This window comes from Piliocolobus tephrosceles, chromosome 1 (genome assembly GCF_002776525.5).
Source record: "Piliocolobus tephrosceles isolate RC106 chromosome 1, ASM277652v3, whole genome shotgun sequence".
Lineage (NCBI taxonomy): Eukaryota > Metazoa > Chordata > Mammalia > Primates > Cercopithecidae > Piliocolobus > Piliocolobus tephrosceles.
The window spans coordinates 170,211,291-170,232,163 of record NC_045434.1 but is presented as its reverse complement, the minus strand read 5'-3'; the positions used below and the strand labels follow the sequence as shown (position 1 = coordinate 170,232,163).

The 20,873-nt window shown below is 43.0% G+C and overlaps 2 protein-coding genes across 2 annotated transcripts in view; both read right to left on the bottom strand.

The window, feature by feature from the left end:
* Window positions 1–20,873, bottom strand: part of TXNDC12 (thioredoxin domain containing 12) — a 36,409-nt gene that overhangs the window by 1,718 nt on the left and 13,818 nt on the right. The window contains exons 2-6 of the mRNA XM_023188707.1: window positions 20,169–20,229; window positions 7,714–7,766; window positions 6,206–6,279; window positions 3,549–3,618; window positions 2,230–2,313 (exon numbers count right to left, since the gene is read on the bottom strand). Of these exons, the coding sequence (XP_023044475.1) occupies window positions 2,230–2,313; window positions 3,549–3,618; window positions 6,206–6,279; window positions 7,714–7,766; window positions 20,169–20,229 (342 nt within the window). The remainder of the gene's footprint in view (window positions 1–2,229; window positions 2,314–3,548; window positions 3,619–6,205; window positions 6,280–7,713; window positions 7,767–20,168; window positions 20,230–20,873) is intronic.
* Window positions 11,645–13,585, bottom strand: KTI12 (KTI12 chromatin associated homolog). Its single transcript, XM_023188669.1, has one exon. It carries the CDS (start codon window positions 12,847–12,849, stop codon window positions 11,788–11,790), a length of 1,062 nt encoding a protein of 353 aa, XP_023044437.1. The 5' UTR covers window positions 12,850–13,585; the 3' UTR covers window positions 11,645–11,787.

The following is a 20,873-nucleotide window of genomic DNA, read 5'->3' as shown; positions in this document are numbered from 1 at the left end:
AAAAAAAAAAAAAAAAAAAAAAAAAAACTTAAATGGGAGAATGGATAATAAAAGTGCTTTATCAACTATGAAGTCATACCAAAATCTTAGCAGTTACTTTGGCTTACCCTCTAGGATTAGAGCTGATCCCCTATCCTAGACTGTAGATGTTCACTTGACCCCCAGGGAAGAGGAAACACCTTCCTTCCGTCCCCCATTGTATCTTGTGGATGAATGCTGCACTTATTTTACTTCCTGGGGAGGTCACAGATTACACTGAGCAGTGTGTGTGCTGGGACGGGGGTGTCCCTACTGAAAGGGGTCGTCATTTCCAGTATCAACTACACATGGATGAAGCCAAGTTCTCAGGCCAAAAAAAAAACAGAGAAAGAGAAACCTGGAAGGAGGGCCTTTAGACTCGAGATGAAACTTCTTATCTCTCTTGGGGCATCCTGCTTATGGATTTAGACTCAAGGAGGACAGCTATTTCAGTATAGGCTCCTGAGTGGTGGTTCTACAAAGCACCCCTATATAATGGCAGGCCAGGAGCTGGGTTGAGCCAGAGTCTATGATATAATCTTGCAAGGCCAACCCATAAAGCTCATAAGAGGCAGATAATATAGTTTGTTGTTTCTTTTTTGTTTTGCCTATGCCTTTAGTAAAGCTAGGTTTGAATGTTCCAGTTTCATGTCAGCTGAGAGATGGAGGATTCAGGGGAGGGTCTCGTGTTCACATCTGGACTATGTCAGTGTAGAGACAGCAGTGGTAACTTGGATGAAATTCTAAAGGGAAGGTGAATCTCAAGATACAAGAATTGGAGACCTAAAGCCCAGCTGCCCTTCTTTATGTGGAAAATTTCCCTTTGATACCAATCTTCAGTGATCTGCATTTGTTTAAGGAACATGACATTCTCCTTACTCAGGGGAAGAAGGTAATAACTTTCACAGATCTCTTCCCCGTCCCTAGTCTGAGAATAAGAGTATCAAGGACTCAAATCATAAAGTCCTGGCATGGCAATAGGGACACATGGCAACTTAGCACGCAACTCCCTTTCATAGATGAGGGGAAAAGGAAAACAGCAACAATACATGGCATGAATTCCAACCCCTGCCTCCAGAATGACTGTGCTCAAAGATGAGAGAACAAAAAAGCATCACTGGCTGATGATTGCAAACTTCCTTCACTTGTTTGTGCTGGTGCTCTTCTCTCTCCTGGAACATGCTTTTCCCATTCTGCTACTGACAAGGTCTCATTCTCTAAGACTTAATCCTCTAGCAAGCCTTACAAACTCTCTATGTTGGGCTACATCCCCCCTCACTTCACTTCCATAGCTTGAAATGTCCTCCTCATATCTGTCCAGAGATAAAATTTTTATCCTTCTAGGTCCATTTAAGTTTCAGGGTTGTTTTTTTTTTTTGAGACAGAGTCTCGCTCTGTCACCTAGGCTGGAGTGCAATGGCGCACGATCTTGGCTTACTGCAACCTCTGCCTCCTGGGTTCACGCCATTCTCCTGCCTCAGCCTCCTGAGTGGCTGGGACTACAGGCGCCCGCCACCACGCCCGGCTAATTTTTTGTATTTTTAGTAGAGACAGGGTTCCACCGTGTTAGCCAGGATGGTCTCAATCTCCTGACCTCGTGATCCGCCTGCCTCGGCCTCCCAAAGTGCTGGGATTACAGGCGTAAGCCACTGCGCCTGGCCCACTCAGCTACTTTTTGTATTTTTAGTACAGATGGGGCTTCGCCATGTTGGCCAGGCTGGTCTTGAACTCCTGACCTCAAGTGATCTGCCCGCCCCGGCCTCCCAAAGTGCTGAGATTACAGGTATGAGCCACTGCGCCCAGCCTATTTAATTATCTATGAAACCTCTTAGACTTGTTCACCTAACACTACTCCTCTTCCTCTGAATTTTCATAGGAAAAACAGTATTAGCTCAGTAGGAAAAAAACTAAGTTCTGGACTCAAATCCTGGCTGTGCTACTTGTTAACTGTGAAACTATGGGCAAGTGACTACCTCAGTCACTTGTGTGCCTCAGTTCTTCACAGCTGCCTGTGGGTCAGTCAGCTCTTCCAAGGGAAGGGGCTCAGTCTCACCTTTCTCCTGTATCCTACATAGGATCTAGCTAAAAGCTATAGACATGCAGGAGATGCTCAGCTAACATGCTGGATTTACTTTCCTATCACAGACCTTGCATGTGGTTCATCCTAGTTCAATCTAGCAATAATCCTCCCTCCCTTCAGCATAACTATACCTTGCTCGGCACTGATGTAGAAATACTTGTAGCTGGGGTTTCCATTCTCATTGATGATTTCAGGATGCACCTTGCCACTGGGATCTGTTATAGACAAAATGACACAGGGTTTTGCAGTAACTACAATAGACAGGTACTTCAAACACTATATGGTACATCAGGCTCTCTGGGAAATAAGATCTGCCCATGTTTGCAGCCCATTACCTCACCATAATACCTCCCACATTTCTGCTTCCTTTTCTACTTGATGATTTTGATTTCTATCCCCCATAAAACCTAGCAGAATTTATGCTGAACAAAGATTAGGTGGTCATTAAATATCTCTTATAAAATTGTTTGTGGAAAGACATTTGTCTGGTTATATTATTCCATTGCCTTAGCAGCAATATAGGTTCAAGGGTGGGAATTCTGGCTTATATCTGTCTCTGTAGTGCCTAATACAGCACTTGACATATGGCTGATGCACAGATGGCTATTGAGTGAATAAATGATCAAACTTTTCTTTTTTTTGAGACAGGGTCATTCAGGCTCCTTCTGTCATTCAGGCTCAAGGGCAGTGGCGTGATTATGGCTCACTGCAGCCTTGAGCTCCCAGGCTCAACTGATCCTCCTGTCTCAGCCTCCTAAGTAGCTGGGACTATAGGAGCATGCCACCACACCTGGACAATTTTTGTACTTTTTTTTTTTTTTGAGACGGAGTCTCGCTCTGTCGCCCAGGCTGGAGTGCAGTGGCCGGATCTCAGCTCACTGCAAGCTCTGCCTCCCGGGTTTATGCCATTCTCCTGCCTCAGCCTCCTGAGTAGCTGGGACTACAGATGCCCGCCACCTCGCCCGGCTAGTTTTTTGTAGTTTTTAGTAGAGACGGGGTTTCACCATGTTAGCCAGGATGGTCTCGATCTCCTGACCTCGTGATCTGCCCGTCTCGGCCTCCCAAAGTGCTGGGATTACAGGCTTGAGCCACCACACCTGGCCTTTTTGTACTTTTTTAGAGATGGGCTTTCGCCATGTTGCCCATGCTGGTCTCAAATTGGACTCAAGCAATTCACCCATCTCGGCCTCCCAAAGTGCTGAGATTACAGGCATGAGCTATTGTGCCCGGCCAAACTTTTGTCTTTGCTCACAAAAGCAGTTAGTTAATGGGAAAAGTTTTACTTCAAACTTGTAGTTCTAGCATTCAGAACTCCCCCACTCTCCCTTGAAACTGGTTTTTGTTTGTTTGTGGTCATCCTAGTATAGTTTCACTAGGTGAAGTCAGTGCCTTGATTCATTTCTCTCTCCATCCACATCATGGATTCCCAGGTTAAGATCATGTGCCTTACCCAGAAAAAGGATTCGTGGAATATAACCCCCATCTGGGCTGAAATCTTCATCTTTGGGTTCCTCTTCATCCTATTAAGATTCAATGTAAACCTTAAATCAGATAATGTCCTCTCTCTCCTCAAAACCATTCAGTGGCTTCCCCACCTGTAAGGGCAAAACCCCAAGTCCTTGCAGGCCCTACATGACCTATCACCTAGGCACTTCTCTAACTTAATGTCCCACCCCTTGTTAAGTCCTGAATAGGACTTAACAAGGTCAGCCACACTGACCTCTTGCTGTTGCTGTCATTAAACAAGCCAGGCATCCTAACGTATTTTGGACTTGCTCTTACTCTCTGCCTGGACACACTTCCCCCATTATTATCCACATGGTTCACTCCCTTTTCTGTTTCAGGCCTTTGCTCAAATATCCCTTTATTTTCAAACCATCTATTTAAAACTGCAGTCGTCCCTTCCACCTTTCTTTTTTAGCCCTAGCATTTACCACCATCTGACATATTCTAAAATACTTACTTTCTGTCTTCCCACACTAGAATGTTATTTCAATGAGGAAATTTTGTCTGTTTTGTTCACTGCTATATTCCTAGTACCCACATCATTGACTTGCACATAGTATTTCTTCAGTGCATGAATTAATAAGACTGGCATTTTAGTTACAGTTGTAGACTCATAGTCCTCCCAGGAGATTAAAAACCAACACAATCTGTTTTCTTTTTAAGAAATTTCTGAAGTTGGAGACTTTATTACCGTCTCCTTTGAGTAGGAATCCTAATTCACCACAGAAAGTGGTGAGGAATTCATGTGCAAAGGCAATCAATAATTTTACAATTTATGATGTGGTTCCCATTTCAGGGGTTAAATGGGGTCATTTCTTTGAATATAACTGCTATGGTGAGGTGTATCAGCATTCAGGCTATCCACTAGCTGTATAAGCATAATCCCTTAGCTGCCTGACTGTTAACTGTTAATGTGTTCACAAGATTCCCAGACCTATGTTTAAGTAAACATTATCTTTTTTTTTTTCCCTCTTCTTCTTCATTTTGAGACAGTCTCACTCTGTCACCCAGACTGTAGTGCAGTGGCGCCATCTCAGCTCACTGCAACATCCCTCCGCCTCCCGGTTCAAGCGATTCTCCTGCCTCAGCCTCCCTAGTAGCTGGGACTACAGGCACGCACCACCACACCCAGCTAATTTTTTATATTTTTAGTAGAGACAGGGTTTCACCATATTGGCCAGGCTGGTCTCGAACTCCTGACCTCATGATCCACCCACCTCAGTCTCCCAAACTGCTGAGATTACAGGTGTGAGCCACTGTGCCTGGCCCAAGCAAACATTATTTTCACAGAAACTTATGGCTAGTGGTATTATCACAGAGCATCTGAGTACCTCATACGTGAAAAGTATGGCCTAAAAGGGAGCATGGCTAGGTGAGAGTACCTATTCTTATCACCTGTTAGGCTCTGTGATCTTGACCAAATCACATACCTGCTTCAGGCCTAAGATGGTTCTTTCTGTAAAATGAGGATAGTACCAATAGCCTAAAAATCCCTTCCAACTTTAAGATCTGACATTCTATGACTCAAGATTCCAAGACCTGTAGCCTATATGAGGTATGCAAAAGCTATTTTCATAAGGAAACAAGCAGGCTGCACATATAAGCCCAGCACAGATTAGGTACTCAAATGAATCACATTTTGCAGAAAGTTGTGGTCTGCATATATGACTATAACTTTAGTCTAGCTTTACAAAGATGTAAAACATGTCATAATCATAAACTAAGGATAAAAGGACCTTAAAATTTAGTCATTTTAAGGCTGGGCATGCTGGCTCATGCCTGTAATCCCAGCACTTTGGGAGGCCGAGGCAGGCAGATCACTTAAGGTCAGGAGTTTGAGACCAGCCTGGCCAACATGGTGAGACCCCCATCTCTACTAAAAATACAAAAATTGGCCAGGCGCAGTGGCTCCTGCCTGTAATCCTAGCACTTTGGGAGGCTAAGGTGGGTGGATCACCTGAGGTCAGGAGTTCGAGACTAGCGTGGCCGACATGGCGAAACCCCATCTCTACTAAAAATACAAAAATTACCCTGGTATGGTACTGCACACCTGTAGTCCCAGCTACTTGGGGAGGCTGAGGTAGGAGAATTGCTTGAACCCGGGAGGTGGAGGTTGCAGTGAGCCAAGATGGTGCCATAGCACTCCAGCCTGAACAATAGAGTGAGACTCCATCTAAAAAAAAAAAAACAAAAAAATTTAAAAAAATTTAAAAAATAAAAATTAGCTGGGCATGGTGGCACGTGCCTATAATCCCAGCCAGTCAGGAGGAGGAGGTTGCAGTGAGCCAGGATTGAACCACTGCACTCCAGCCTCCAGGATTGAACCACTGCACTCCAGCAACAGAGCAAGACTCCATCTCAAAAAAAAAAAAAAACTTTAGTCATCTTATTCGATCTCTCTTCTCCTAGTTCCTCCCAGAAATAGATGTTAGATGGTTTTCTAACATATCTGATGCAAGCCTTAGTATCAGAGGTCAAGAGAAAAACACATACATAAATTTGACTTTTATACCACTAATGAAGCTATAATGAATATGCATGAATGATGCTAATTTTAAAAGTCTTAAAATCATAGCAGAAAGGAGAAACTCTCAGTCTTACCTCAAGATTTACCATAACAAAATTGTGGGAGAGTTCTGAAATTTCTGTAGATTCTGCAAATTTGGGCTTTAGAGCTGGGGGGGAAAAAGATTTTGGAATAGAAGAAAAAACATCATTGTCACAACCAAACCTTAATAAACATAAGCAACACTATTTCTCTTTGGTAGTTTAGGCATTTATTGAGTTGATTCACATAACAAACTTTTTTTTACACTCTAAAAAAGAAGAATTAGCCTACCTGGATTCTGAACCTGCATAGCTATGTGACCTTGAGTGACTTACTTCATTTCTCTGAAGCTGTTACCTCATTTATAAAATAAGGATAATGGCATACAAATGGGGGGAAAAGCATTATTTGCTTTTCATAGTTACATTTCAAAAACCATTGAAGTGAAAGACAATAGAGTGAGTCTGCCACAGGTGTATATCTCTGTGTGTGTGTGTGTATACATATATGTATGTGTATATATATTATTAATATTTTTGAAACAGAGTCTCACTCTGTTGCCCACACTGGAGTACAGTGGCATGATCTCAGCTCACTGCAACCTCCACCTCTCAGGCTCAAGGAATTCTCAGCCTCCTGAGTAGCTGGGACTATAGGCATGTGCCACCAAACCCAGCTAATTTTTTTGTATTTTTAGTAGAGTCGGGATTTCACTATGTTGGGCAGGCTGGTCAACTCCTGGCCTCAAGTGATCTTCCCACCCCAGCCTCCCAAAGTGCTGGGATTACATGCGCCTGGCTTTTTCCACTAACTATTTTTTACACTCCTTTTCCATCTAGGACTTTAAGTGTAGCATACCAAATAAAAGAAAACACCTGTCTGCAGAAGTGGCAAGGTGGTATAGCAGAAAGAACACATGCCACAGAGTCAGATAACTTGGGTTCTAATTTGGTTCCTACATCCTTCTCATGTCTCTGTCTGTACATTTCAGCTTCCTCTAATATGTATTGTTCATGTGATATTTTAGCACTTAATCCCATATGTGACATAACTGTATTTTTTTTTTTCAAGATGGAGTCTCGTTGTGTTGCCCAGCCTGGAGTGCAGTGGCACAATCTCGGCTCACCGCAACCTCCACCTCTCAGGTTCAAGCGAGTCTCCTGCCTCAGCCTCCCGAGTAGCTGGGAGTACAGGCACGCACCACCACGCCCAGCTAATTTTTGTATTTTAGTAGAGACGACGTTTCACCATATTGGCCAGGCTGGTCTCGAACTCCTGACCTCGTGATCCTCCCACCTCGGCCTCCCAAAGTGCTGGGATTACAGGCGTGAGCAACCATGCCTGGCCTGACATAACTGTGTCTTAATCCTCTTACCTTCCCTAAAATCCCCTCCAAATATAATTGCAAATTTCATGAAGGCAGGAAATCTATGTCATATATTTCTTTAGTATTCCTTAAACAGTCAGTAGTGCTGGGCCAGAGTCAGTGCCAATATTTGTTAAATGTTAATATTTGACAACACATCTGAGTTTTGTATTTAGATTGAGCACTTACACTTACCTTTGCAAGCTCCACACCAGGATTTATGAATAATCACCATCAGGGGCAGTCCACTTAAAAGCAAAACAAAGAAATTATAATCTAGTAATTCTACTTCTTGAAATTTAATGAGATGAAGATTAATATATGAAGACATTTCTGTAGTATTATTTCAATTGGGAAAATCGTTAGACAACTTAAATGTTCAATAATAATAGGTAATTGCTGTAACAAAATTATTGATAAATTCTAGCATTTCTGTAAATTCTGCAAATTTGGGCTTTAAAGTTAGGGAGGGCTGGGCACGGTGGCTCATGCCTGTAATCCCAGCACTTTGGGAGGCTGAGGTGGGCGGATCACTTGAGGCCACGGGTTCAAGACCAGCCTGGCCAACATAACAAAATCCTGCCTCTACTAAAAATACAAAAATTAGCTGGGTGTGGTGGCACACACCTGTAGTCCCAGCTACCGGGGTGGCTTAAGTATGTGAATTGTTTGAGCCTGGGAGGCAGAGGTTGCAGCGAGCCAAGATCGCACCACTATACTCCAGCCTGGCAGACAGAACAGACTCTGTCTCAAAACAAAAAAAAAATGTTAACAGCATTTCTAAATGATTATTGTTATATAATCATTGAAAATAATTTTTCATTGGTAGCTTATATAAAAAACTAGGATACAGAAGTATCTATAGTCTGGTTTTAATTATAAAATATGTACAGAGAAAAGAGCCTAAATGTACCAAAACATAATAGCAGTTTTCTGTGGATGATGGCACTGTGGATATTTTCCTATACTACATCTGTATTTCATGATTTTTCTACAGTATAATTTTTATAATCAAGGAGGAAAGTGTTCACAATGAGCAATGCAATCCACCTGAACCAGACTGGCTAGAGGAAGCTCTTAAGCTCTCAAGGCTCAAATGACAGTTGGAAGACCCCATGTAGATAGGTAGCCATTGGCTTTCTCCATCACACAACCCCATGTCACCATAACATACACCGTATAATAGCTACCATGCACTTAACATATTGATCTGTATCTATTATTTACCCATCTCCCTCCACTGGACTTGGAGATTCCTAAGACAAGGAACTCTTAGCTGCCTCTATATCCCTTAGGTCTGACACATATATTATTGATAGCAAACACTTATATACCATTTGCCATGTGCCAGGCACTACTGTAAATATACATAAATTAACCCATTTAATAAGTGTCAAATGAATCATTCAGCCTCCTCACCTGAGGCCTACCTCACATCTGCATGGACCTCTGCCTGCAATACTTGTAAAAGCTTATAAACTAAATGAGCAGGGCAAGTTTAGGTGGGTAGTAGGATATAGGTAACCATAGTAGCCAAAATGTGCTGAACGTGTATTATATGACATTGTGCTGTATATGCATGTATATGATTTAAATGAAATCCTCAAAATAACCCTAGGGTAGATACTATTAATGGTCTCACAATAGAAATGAGAAAACTGAGATGCTCAATACAGTAAATATTTGGCCACATAAAATCTAGGTTCTAGGCTGGGCGCAGTGGCTCACACCTGTAATCTCAGCACTTTGGGAGGCCGAGGCTGGGGGATCACTTAAGCTCACAAGTTCAAGACCAGCCAGGGCAACATAGTGAAAACCTGTCTCTACAAAAAAATACGAAACTTAGCCATCATGGGGTGCGCACCTGTAGTCCTAGCTACTTACAGCACTGCACTCCAGCCTAGGAGACAGCCAGACCTTGTCTCAAAAATACATAAATAGATAAATAGATAAATAAATATAAAAACCCAAAACAAAAGCCAAGGTTCTGCCACTTACTAGCTAACAAGAAGTCCAACTTCAAAACCAATGTTCTTTCTGACTGTTACAGTCTCCTTCAATTTAGAATGGTAACCCAGAATCCATGGTTAAACCCAATTCAATCAATAACCAACTGAATGAAGGTTGGAAAAAGCCTTTTGAGTTTGCCTCATCCAAACTCCATTTCACACATGAATCCTCTTGTTTATCAGAAACAAAAGGTAGTATAGATTATCTCATGAGCAAGGAATATACCATGAACAAAGGCAGCCCATCTACCCCATCTTTTAATAGCTCCATAGTTTCAGAGCATGCATGTTTTAGAATGTCTTGCTTTCTCTTTTCTCCCTGGCAAACATCTATTTATCCTTCTAGAGCAGGGGACGGCAAACTAGGGTCTGCAGGCCAAATCCAGCCCACCGCCTGCTTCCACAGGGCCCATGATATGCAAATGTTTTATTGTATATTTTTACATTTTTCAATGTTTGCAAAGCAAATCTAAAAGACTCCTTTGTGATGTTAAAATTATAATTCACAGTTCAGTGTAGTTTCATTAAAATACATTCATGCTCATGTTTACTTACCATCTGTAAGTAGCAACAGTATTTGATGGTCCACAAAGCCTAAAAACATTTACTATTTGGCCCTTTACTGACATTATTCTAGAGTGATGGTTCAAGTGTTAACTCCTCTATAAAACCTTTCCAAAACCACCTCTCCCAACAGCTAGTCTTTTTCACCAGGTTTCCAAAACATTTTGTCCTTTGTCATCATCCTTTTTTTTTTTTTTTTTTTTTTTTTTGAGATGGAGTCTCGCTCTGTCACCCAGGCTGGAGTGTAGTAGCACAATCTCGGCTCACTGCAACCTCCGCCTCCCAGGTTCAAGAGATTCTCCTGCCTCAGCCTCCTGAGTAGCTGGGATTACAGGCACAGGCTGCCTCGCCCAGCTACTTTTTGTATTTTTAGTAGAGACGGGGTTTCACCATGTTGGTTAGGCTGGTCTTGAACACCTGACCTCGTTGATCCACCCGCCTTGGCCTCCCGAAGTGCTGGGGTTACAGGCATGAGCCACTGCACCCAGCCTAATCATATCTTTTACTTGTATTTCTCACCACATATCTCTTTGTTTTTCGAGTTTTTCGAGTTTCACTGTTTCACTGTTGCCCAGGCTGGAGTGCAGTGGTGCGATCTCAGCTCACTGCAACCTCCACCTCCCAGGTTCCAGCGATTCTCGTGCTTCAGCCTCCATAGTAGCCGGGGATTACAGGTACACCATCATGCCCGACTAATTTTTGTATTGTGAGTAGAGACGGGGTTTTGCCACATTGGCCAGGCTGGGCTCGAATTCCTCACCTCGATTTCGGACTCCCAAAGTGCTGGGATTACAAGCATGAACCACCACACCCAGCTTTTCACCACATATCTCAAGAGCAAAAATACTGTATCTAATTGGTCTTTGAAAATCACAAGCACTGTTAAAGTAGGTACTACTTTAATTTCATTTGTTCAATGAAATCAATGAAGAATGAAAGACAAGCTTACAATATTTGCCTTGAAATACAGCATGAAGCACAACAGTTATGGAAATTGTCACAACATAATTACTCTAGAGTAAATCAAAACATTTACTCTCTCAGAACTATCAAAATACTTCACTTAAAGGAACAATGACAAGTATACCTAAAATGTTACATGAAAGTTACACAGGGAACATTAAGTGAAAGAAATTCCAGTAGACTATTTTTAAAGATTTTATTAGAGGAAATAATCTAGTAGATAACTTGCTTACTTCCACAAAAACAAAGTTTCCCAAGGATAGACACCAATGTATTTATCTGTGAACTCAGTCCCAGAATAGAGACTAGCAAAAAGTCAGTACAGTACTCAAAAAAATACTTTTGTGGTATGAAAAAAGGGCAGGTGCAGATGTAGAACTGTGCCATCTTCAGTTTCTGTTCACAATTGTTTTAAAACAATTCTCATCCATCCAGTCTGCTCTCCCACGCCTCAGATGAAGGAAACCAATGGTCAACGCTCTGTGATATCCCAAGTAGGATCCAATCTAGACAATCCCTGTCCACCTGAGCTCCGTCCTCTGGAGAGATTTGCCAGAATGTGCCACGATAGTTCTCCATTCTCTTTAGTCTCAACTTATGCTGTAAACCCAAGGACTGGACAGCTCTAGTACAGTACTGCATCGATATGCTCTGGAGACCTTCCGCCTATTCTTCCCAGAGAAATAATGTGGAGTGGAGATTAGAAGCCATGGCTTCTCCCTACCTCCTCTGGTTAGTGCAGGCTCTGGCTCAGATACTGAAGAAACATGTTGGCCAGTTGGGGCAAGTTCTCATTGTTGGGATGCATTTTAGTGTAGGAAATAAACTGGCGACGAAGGCGACTCAGTTCTGCCATGGTCAAGGGCCGGGTAAACCTCAAGTGCTCTGTGGTACCAGGAAGCGTGAGCAAGTCCCCGGGTACAGCGCTCTTCTGCGCTTCCATCAATCCGGCCAGTACTTGACTCGTGACCTGGTCCAACTGGTGCAGAAAGCTGCCGGAGGCGAGCGGCTGGGACTGCGTAGACTGATGGGGTGGTGGGGCCCGGTTCTCAAACAGGGCAGAGCGGATCCTCGCCACGGGCAACGGCTCCTCTAGGCCCACCAAAGTGAATAAAGGCCGGTCCCAGCGATTCCGAGAATCGGGAGCCTCAAAGCGCAGCGTTAGGGCCTCCAGGAGTTCTGGAGAGTAAAAGGCACCGGACACATGCTTTGCAGATTTCTCCGATTCCGGAGTCACGAGAGCTGGAGACTCTGCAGTCCCGGATTCTTCTCGCTCCAGTTCCTTGGGTACGTCGGCCTGGGCACTTCCATTTACTACAGAGCCCGCAGTCTGCAGTTCCCTGAGGACGCTGCTGCCCGCCGCCTGGGGTCTCCCGTCCTCTGCGTGTGGCCGCCAACTCACACTGACTTTCCGGCCCGGGTTCTCGTTCGCGCCCGCCACTTGAGGTCCCGCGCTCGGGCCGCCGGGCCGTACGCAGTAGACCAGGCAGAGCGGAGTGCGCGCCGCCCGTGCCAGGCAGTAGAGCTCGTAACGGAAACCTTTGATGTAATTAAGCGAGTCCAGGATGACCACGTCGTGGCGACTCAGACGCCGTTCCACGGAGGCTCGCAGAGCTCCACGCAATGCCTTCTCCCGGGCAGAATCGCCGTACACGGTTGGGTCTTCTGCGCCCAGGACAGCTGCGTCATCCACCACGTACACCGCGCGGCCCTCGGCAGCCAGCGCCATGCGCAACTCTTCAGCTCGTCGGCTCTTGCCGCTGTACGGCAGCCCGCAAAACACCACGAGCGGCATCCTCTCATGGAGCAACCATAAGCAACCGCGCTGCGCCAACTTCCGCGTTGTACGCGTCTCTGACGTAAGCCGGAAGTGCAAACTGCTCTTCCTGTCTCCCTCGACTTTTACAGACCCTCTTGTTTCTATGGAAACAGGAGTTCTACGCCAACTAGGCCCAGGTCGAGCTTTCTCAGAAAGGAGATACAGAGACTAGAATGGCATCAGTTATTTATGCCAAATGTTATAGGCCTCAGGAGAACGTGATCTTCCTGCGGCCAAAGACTGCCCGTCCATTTTATTAATAAGGCCTAAGGGGCATTAAATATTGTAAGCAATCAGCACTATATTTAGCATATAGAAGGCAATTAATAAATGCTGGTTCTCCTTCATTCCTCCTCTTAAACCAACTGGCTCTCAGTAAATGTTTATTCAATTACCATTTCAATCATTCAACATCCCCAAGGTTGGGAATTCAGAGATGAACATAAAACGCTTTCCCCACAAAAGATAAAAGGTCGGAATGGGAAGGATCAGGCGCCTACAATCAGAGTAATATATATTATAATGGATAGATGCAGGTGAGATTATAAAAGAACAGAAGGGAAAAACAAACTACCCAGAGAAATCACTGAAGACTTTAGGAATAGTCATTTGACTTAGAACTTGAAAGACAAAATAGGAATTTTTCTCCTTAGTAGGGTTGCCAGATAAAATACAGGATGCCCAGTTACATTTGAGTTTCAGATAAACACCAAAAACATTTTTAAGCTTAAGTGTGTCCCAAATATTGCATAGATATATTTAAAATTATTTGGTGCTTATCTAAACTTCAAATTTAACTGGGCATCTTTAATTTTTTATTATTATTTATTTTTTCTTCTTTAGAGATGAGGTGTCAGTATGTTGCTCAGGCTGGTCTCAAACTCCTGGGCTCAAGTAATTGTGCCACCTCTGCCTCCCAAAGTACTGGGATTACAGGTGTGTGAGCCAAAGTGCCTGGCCTGCATCCTTTATTATTATTATTTTTTGAGATAGAGTCTCGCTCTGTCACCCAGCCTGGACTGCAGTGGTGCGATCTCAGCTCACTGCAACCTCCACCACCTGGGTTCAAGCGATTCTCCTGTCTCAGCCTCCCAAGTAGCTGGGACTACGGGTGGGCGCCACCACACCCAGCTAATTTTTGTATTTTTAGTAGAGATGGGGTTTCACTATGTTGGCCAGGCTGGTCTCAAACTCCTGACCCCAGGTGATCCACCCGCCTTGGCATCCCAAAGTGCTGGGGCTAAAGGCATAAACCACCATGCCTGGCCATTCTTTATTTTTACTTGCTCAATCTGGCAACTCTGTTATTGCACAAGGTTTGAGACCCAGAGCCATGAAACCGTTGGATCTCTTGTATAAACAGCAAGCACTATAGGATGGTAGATGCAGAAATGTGAGTGTGCCTGTGCATGTGTGTATATTGTAGATGCACATATACTGGGGTCTTTGTATCTCTCTTGTACAGTATAGAAAAAACATTCAAGTCTTGGCTCCTCCACTTACTAGTGTTGTAATTGCTGGCAAATTATATAACTTTTCTGTATTTCAATTTCCCCTTCTATAAAATAACAACAGTTATTTCACAGGTTTTCCAATCTAGTAGGTTGTTGTGAGGGTTAAATAAATGTAAACACAGGCCCGGCATGGTGGCTCACGCCTGTAATCCCAGCACTTTGGGAGGCAGAGGAGGGCGGATCACCTGAGGTCAGGAGCTCGAGACCAGCCTGGCCAACATGGTGAAACCCTGTCTCTACTAAAAATACTTAACTAAACCTACTTGAGACTTTATAGACTATTCAACTTGACTCTAGCAGGCAGTATGGTGTACAGGTTTAAAGAGCAGGCTCTGAAGATAGAGTGCTTGGGTCTGCCACTTGCTAGCTGTGTGCTCTTGGACAAGTTATTTTAGTAAACATAGAAAAAACTGTGCCTTACTTTTTTCATCTCTAAAATTAAGATAACAGTAACACCAACCTCAAAAAGTTGTTGAGAGAGTTAAATGAGTTGATTTGCATAATTTAATGCCTAATACACAATAGCACTTAGTACAGCTGACACTTGAACAACCCCAGGATGAGGGGCACTGACCCGTGACACAGTCAAAAATCTGCATATAACTTTTGACTCCCTAAAACTTAACTACTAATAGCCTACTGTTGACTGGAAGCCTTACTAATAATATATTTTGAGTGTAATATTATATATTGTATTCTTAAAATAAAGTAAATTAAAGAAAATGTTATTAAGAAAATCTTCCCAGGAAGCAGGGGGGAAAAAAAGAAGAAAAGAAAAAGAGAATCATAAAGAAACAAAAATATATTTAGTATTCATTAAGTGGAAGTGGATACTCATAAAGGTCTTCATCCTTGTCTTCACACTGAGTAGGCTGAGGAGGAAGAGGAGGAGGAAGAGGAGGGGTTGGTCTTGCTGTCTCAGGATGGCAGAGGCAGAAGAGGGTGAAAGGGGAGGCAGAACAGGCAGGCACACTTAGTGTAACTTTATGGAAATATAATTTCTGTCTGACTTTTTTGCTTTTTCATTTCTCTAAAAATGTTTCTATACAATACCAATCCTTTTTCTTTGATTTAGTTTCAGGGCACATATCTTAGAAGGTTCCATGTTGTAAAATAAGTCAAAAGCACTCCTAAATAATTAAAACCTTCTGCCAGATCTGTTTTCTGGCAGTGCTTCTTCTACGTGTTTTTCCTCATCATCTGGCACTCATCTCCATCAAGTTATCTTCTGTTCATTCCTCTGATTTGGTGTCTGTTAGCTCTTGAATTTATCCAAGATCATATCTTAAAACCCTTTACCCCTCACCTTTTTTTTTTTTTTTTTTTTTGCCATGTCCACAATCTCTTTCATGATTTTAATTATCTGTCATAAACCCTGTGAAGTCTTATGTACATCTGGACACAGTTTTATCCAGCAGGAATTTATTGTTTCAGGCTTGATGGTCTTCACAGCTATTTCTATAACAATGGCATCTTCAATGGTATAATCCTCCTAAACTTTCATGATGTTCTCTCTATTGCAGTTCTCTTCCATAGCTTTGACAGTCTGTTTTCCATATAGGACTGTGTGTAATGAGCCTTAAAGGTCCTTATCACCCCCTGATGTAGTAGCTGATTTAAATACTGTTTGGAGGCAAATAGACCTCTTTCTTTCTTTTCTCTTTTCTCCTTCTCTCCTTCCTCTTTCCTTCTTTCTTTCCTTCCTTTCTCCCCTCCCCTCCCCTCCCTTGTCTTGTCTTGTCTTGTCTTGTCTTGTCTTGTCTTGTCTTCTCTTCTCTTCTCTTCTCTTCCTGAAACAGACTTTCACTCTTATTGCCCGGGCTGGAATGCAATGGCGTGATCTCAGTTCACTGCAACCTCCACCTCCCAGGTTCAAGTGATTCTCCTGCCTCAGCCTCCTGAGTAGCTGGCTTTACAGGCATGCGCCACCAGGCCTGCTGAATTTTGTATTTTTAGTAGAGACGGGGTTTCTTCAAGTTGGTCAGGCTGGTCTGGAACTCCCGACCTCAGGTAATCTCCCCACCTCAGCCTCCCAAAGTGCTGGGATTACAGGCATGAGCCACCATGACCAGCCGCAAATAGACCATTTTTATGCCTTTGGTGTTGAACTCATGGGGCTCTGGGTGGCCAGAGTATTGTTCAATATCAAAAGCATTTTAAAAGGCAGTCTCTTATTGACTAGGTACTTCCTGACTTCAGGGACAAAGCATTGATGGAACCAATCCAGAAAAAGGGTTCTTGTTGTCTAAGACTTCCTATTGCACAACCTAAACGCTGGTAGCTGGTGTTTATCTTTGCTCTTCGAGGCTGGGGGTTAACAGCTTTATAGACAAGGGCAGTTGTGATGACAAACCTGACTCAAACTCCTGGGCTCTGGTAGTCGTCCCACCACTACCTCCCAAAGTGCTGGGTTTTTTTGCACAAAACAGTAGAGTCAGCCTATCTCTTCTTGCCTTCAATCTTGGTACTTGCTTCTCTTCTTTTTTTTTCCCCCCCTTTTTGAAAACTGAAATAGGGTCTTATTCTGTTACCCAGGCTACAGTTCAGTGGTGCAGTCATAGCTCACTGCAGCCTCAATCTTCCAGGCTCAAGCAATCCTCCCACCTCAGACTCCTGAGTAGCAGGGACAACAGGCATGCGCCACCACACCCAGCTAATTTTTCTATTTTTTGTAGAGACAGTTTCCCATGTTGCCCGGGTTGGTTTTCCTTACTATTAATGTCCTTTGTGGCTTTTTTTTTTCCCCAAAAATAGGGTACCTTAATCTGAATTAAACACCTGTTCAGGCAGATAGCCTTTCTCTTCAATGATTTTCTTAATGGTGTCTGAGAATTCATCTGCTGCTGCCTCTTAGTTAGCATAAGTTGCTTCTCCTGTATCTCGTTGTTGTTGTTGTTGTTTTTTCTGAGACTGGGTCTCACTCTGTCACCCAGGCTGGAGTGCAGTGGCAGGATCTCAGCTCACACAACCTCCGCCTCCCAGGCTCAAGCGATGCTCCTGCCTCAGCCTCCTGAGTAGCTGGGATTATAGGTGTGGGCCACCATCGCCTGGCTAATTTTTGTATTTTTTGTAAAGATGGGGTTTCACCATGTGGGCCAGGCTGGTCATAAACTCTTAACCTCAAATGATCCACCTGCCTTGGACTGCCAAAGTGCTGGGATTACAGGCATCACTGCACCCAGCCTATCTTGACATTTTTTAAGCCAAACCTCTTTCTAAAATCAGCAAACCATCATTTGTTGGCATTAAATACTCCAGCTTTAGATCCTTCACCTTCTTTTTGCTTTAAGTTGCCATATAATGACTTTGCTTTTTCTCAAATCATATTAGAGTCAATAGGTATGCCTTTCTTATAGTACCCACATAAAAGCTGCATATTATGCACATAAAAAGGCATTTGGCAAAAAGTGCAAGGTTTTTGCGCCTGTTGGCATGGCTACAGTGACAACTTCATTTCCTTTTTTTTTTTTTTTTTTAAACAATTGGTTCTTATGCTGGATTTATCTTAAAAAATATATATTTTTTTTTTTTTTGTAGAGACAGGGTCTTACTTTGTTGCCCAGGCTGGTCTCAATCTACTGGGCTCAAGCAATCCTCCTGCCTCAGACTCTCAAAAATGATTCATTTGGCCGGGCCAGAGCAAGACATCATCTCAAAAAAAAAAAAAAAAAAGGATTCATTTATCTTGAAACGGCAAGCAACTACCTCTGTAGACCTCAGTCTACAGTACATATCAAGCAATTCAATTTTTTCTTGTAATGTCATGAGCATTCTCTGCTTCTTGGGAACACTTCCAGCATCACCAATGGCACCTTGTATGGGTTTCATGGTGTTATTCTAGGTTTATGATATTGTACTAAATACCAGGAAAAATATGCAAGAGTTGTAAGAGATTACTTTTTGTTGTTGTTGTTGAGACCCCAGGCTGGAGTGCAGTGGCATGATCTTGGGTCACTGCAACCTCCGTCTCCCGGGTTCAAGCAATTATCCTGCCTCAGCCTCCCGAGTAGCTGGGATTTCAGGCATGCATCCACCACGCCCAGCTAAGTTTTTTGTATTTTTAGTACAGACAGGGTTTTACCATGTTGGCTAGGCTGCTCTCGAACTCCTGACCTCAAGTGATCCACCCACCTCGGCCTCCTAAAGTGTTGGGATTACAGGTGTGAGCCACCGTGCCCAGCTGAGAGACTACTTTATATTGCAATACGCAATACACTGGAGAGACGTACTGCTCACTGAAGATGATTAATGTTGCACGGCATTTTAAGTGGATACTCACAATACTTGAGCTCATCTCCATAGCAACAGGAGGTCATCACAAAATTATTAGTCATATGTTATATACTACAGTTAATTTTTATGCAGTTATGATTTAATATGGCATCTTTACATTTGTGTACATTTCTCCCTTCTGCAAATGGCATCATGTGTGGTCTATAAGTGTTTGTGTGCAGAAGTTTTTTTATTTTTATTTTTATTTATTTATTTATTTTTATTTTTATTTTTGAGACAGAGTCTTGCTCTGTCTCCCAGGCCGGAGTGCAGTGATGCAGTCTCAGCTCACTGCAACCTCCGCCTCCCGGGTTCAAGTGATTCTCCTGCCTCAACCTCCCCTAGTAGCTGGGACTGCAGGCACGCACACCATGCCCAGGTAATTTTTGTATTTTTAGTAGAGACGGGGTTTCACCATGTTGGCCAGGGTGGTCTTGAACTCCTGACCTCAGGTAATCCGCCCACCTCAGCCTCCCAAAGTGTTGAGATTACAGGCGTGAGCCACCATGGCTGGACAGAAGCTTTTTAGACAGGGTCTCACTCTGTTTCCAGGCTGCAGTGCAGTGCCATGGTCTCAGCTCACTGCACCCTCAAACTCCCAGGCTCAATTGGTCCTCCCACCTCAACTCCCCCAAATAACTGGTAGTTTTTGTAGAGAAGGGGTTTCACCATGTTGCCCAGATTGGTCTCAAATTCCTGGGCTCAAGTGATCTGCCTGCCTCAACCTACCAAAGTGCTGAGATTACAGGTATGAGTCACCACACTCGGCCAGTGTGTAGAAGTTTTGATAAATTTTAACTTGTAGATTTCTGGATTTCTGTATGTTTTATGGTAGTAAATGATAATATAGACTAGTATCTACATACATTTTATACACTTGTAACATACCATTTTCTGAAGTTTTTTGGTATTTCTAGGCTATGCCGTTCATCTACAAGTTTTTTCAAACCGCTTGAAATCTCCATAACATCTTCCAATACATTTATTATTGAAAAAAATCCACATACAAGTGGACCTGTGCAGTTCAAATCCATGTTGTTTGGCCAGGCGTGGTGGCTCACATCTGTAATCCCAGCACTCTGGGAGGCTGAGGCAGGCAGATCGCATGAGGTTGGGAGCTCAAGACCAGCCTGGCCAACATGGTGAAACCCCATCTCTACTAAAAACTACAAAAACTGGTAGCACATGCCTGTAATCTCAGCTGTGTGGGAGGCTGAGGCTTGACAAGAATCGCTTGAACCTGGGAGGTGGAGGTTGCAATCAACCAAGATCACACCACTCTACTCCAGCCTGGGTGACAGAGCAAGACTCTGTCTCAAAAAAGAAAAAAAAAAAAAACCATGTTGTTCAAGGCTCAACTATAAATGTTAGCCAATATTATTGCTGTTGTAATTAGGCAATTATTCAGTTCTTGCTCTGCCTTGGTATAGCCCTTCACCAAAATTAACGTTAAGTTGATAGCTGAAAAGTGTTTTACCACCATAAATGACCTAAACCCATGTCTTGTACCTGGCAGCTGCTTCTTTCTTCCCATCTTCCAGTGTCCTCCAATGAATATGATCTCCAAAACCTGGAAGGAAAGAACTTTATAAGCATTCACACAATGAACAAAGGGCACAGTCCCAAGAAGGAAGTGTGCATGTTCACAAGATACCCACTAAGAAGGTTTTCTTCTGTCAAGAGCTTGGTGTTCAAGTCCCAGCTCCACCACCTTCTAGGTGTACGGGACCATACCTCAAGCCTCAGTTTTCATACCTGCAAAATGGAGACACCACCACCTAATTCACAGTTTCAAAGGAGGCTAAATTAAAAAATGACATTAAATGCTTTGTAAACCATCATGGAATATGCTAATAATACCATAAGAATGAATGAGAATTTCCCACAGAGTAAACATAAAGCAGGTCATAACAAATCATAACTAATTCAAGGTGATTCAGCAATACAGCTTTAGATTCAGAAAGACCTAGGTCCATGACTCCACTTCCTATTAAGTGTGTGAATTTTTGTGAGTGAAGTAAGCTCTCCAAGTCTCAATTTCTTTCTTATTTTCCCTCATCTATAAAAACAAGACAATAAGACCTACCTCCAAGTGTTAGCATAAGGATTAAATGAAGTATTTAAAGCTATTGTTATTATTATGCCCACAATTCAGCCAGAGTAATCTTTCTATTTTAAACTCTTGAGCGTGTTTTGTAGGATAGCACAAAATGG

Coding starts and splice junctions, on each gene's coding strand:
- KTI12 (XM_023188669.1), bottom strand. CDS start 12,849: ATGCCGCTCGTGGTGTTTTGCGGGCTGCCGTACAGCGGCAAGAGCCGA.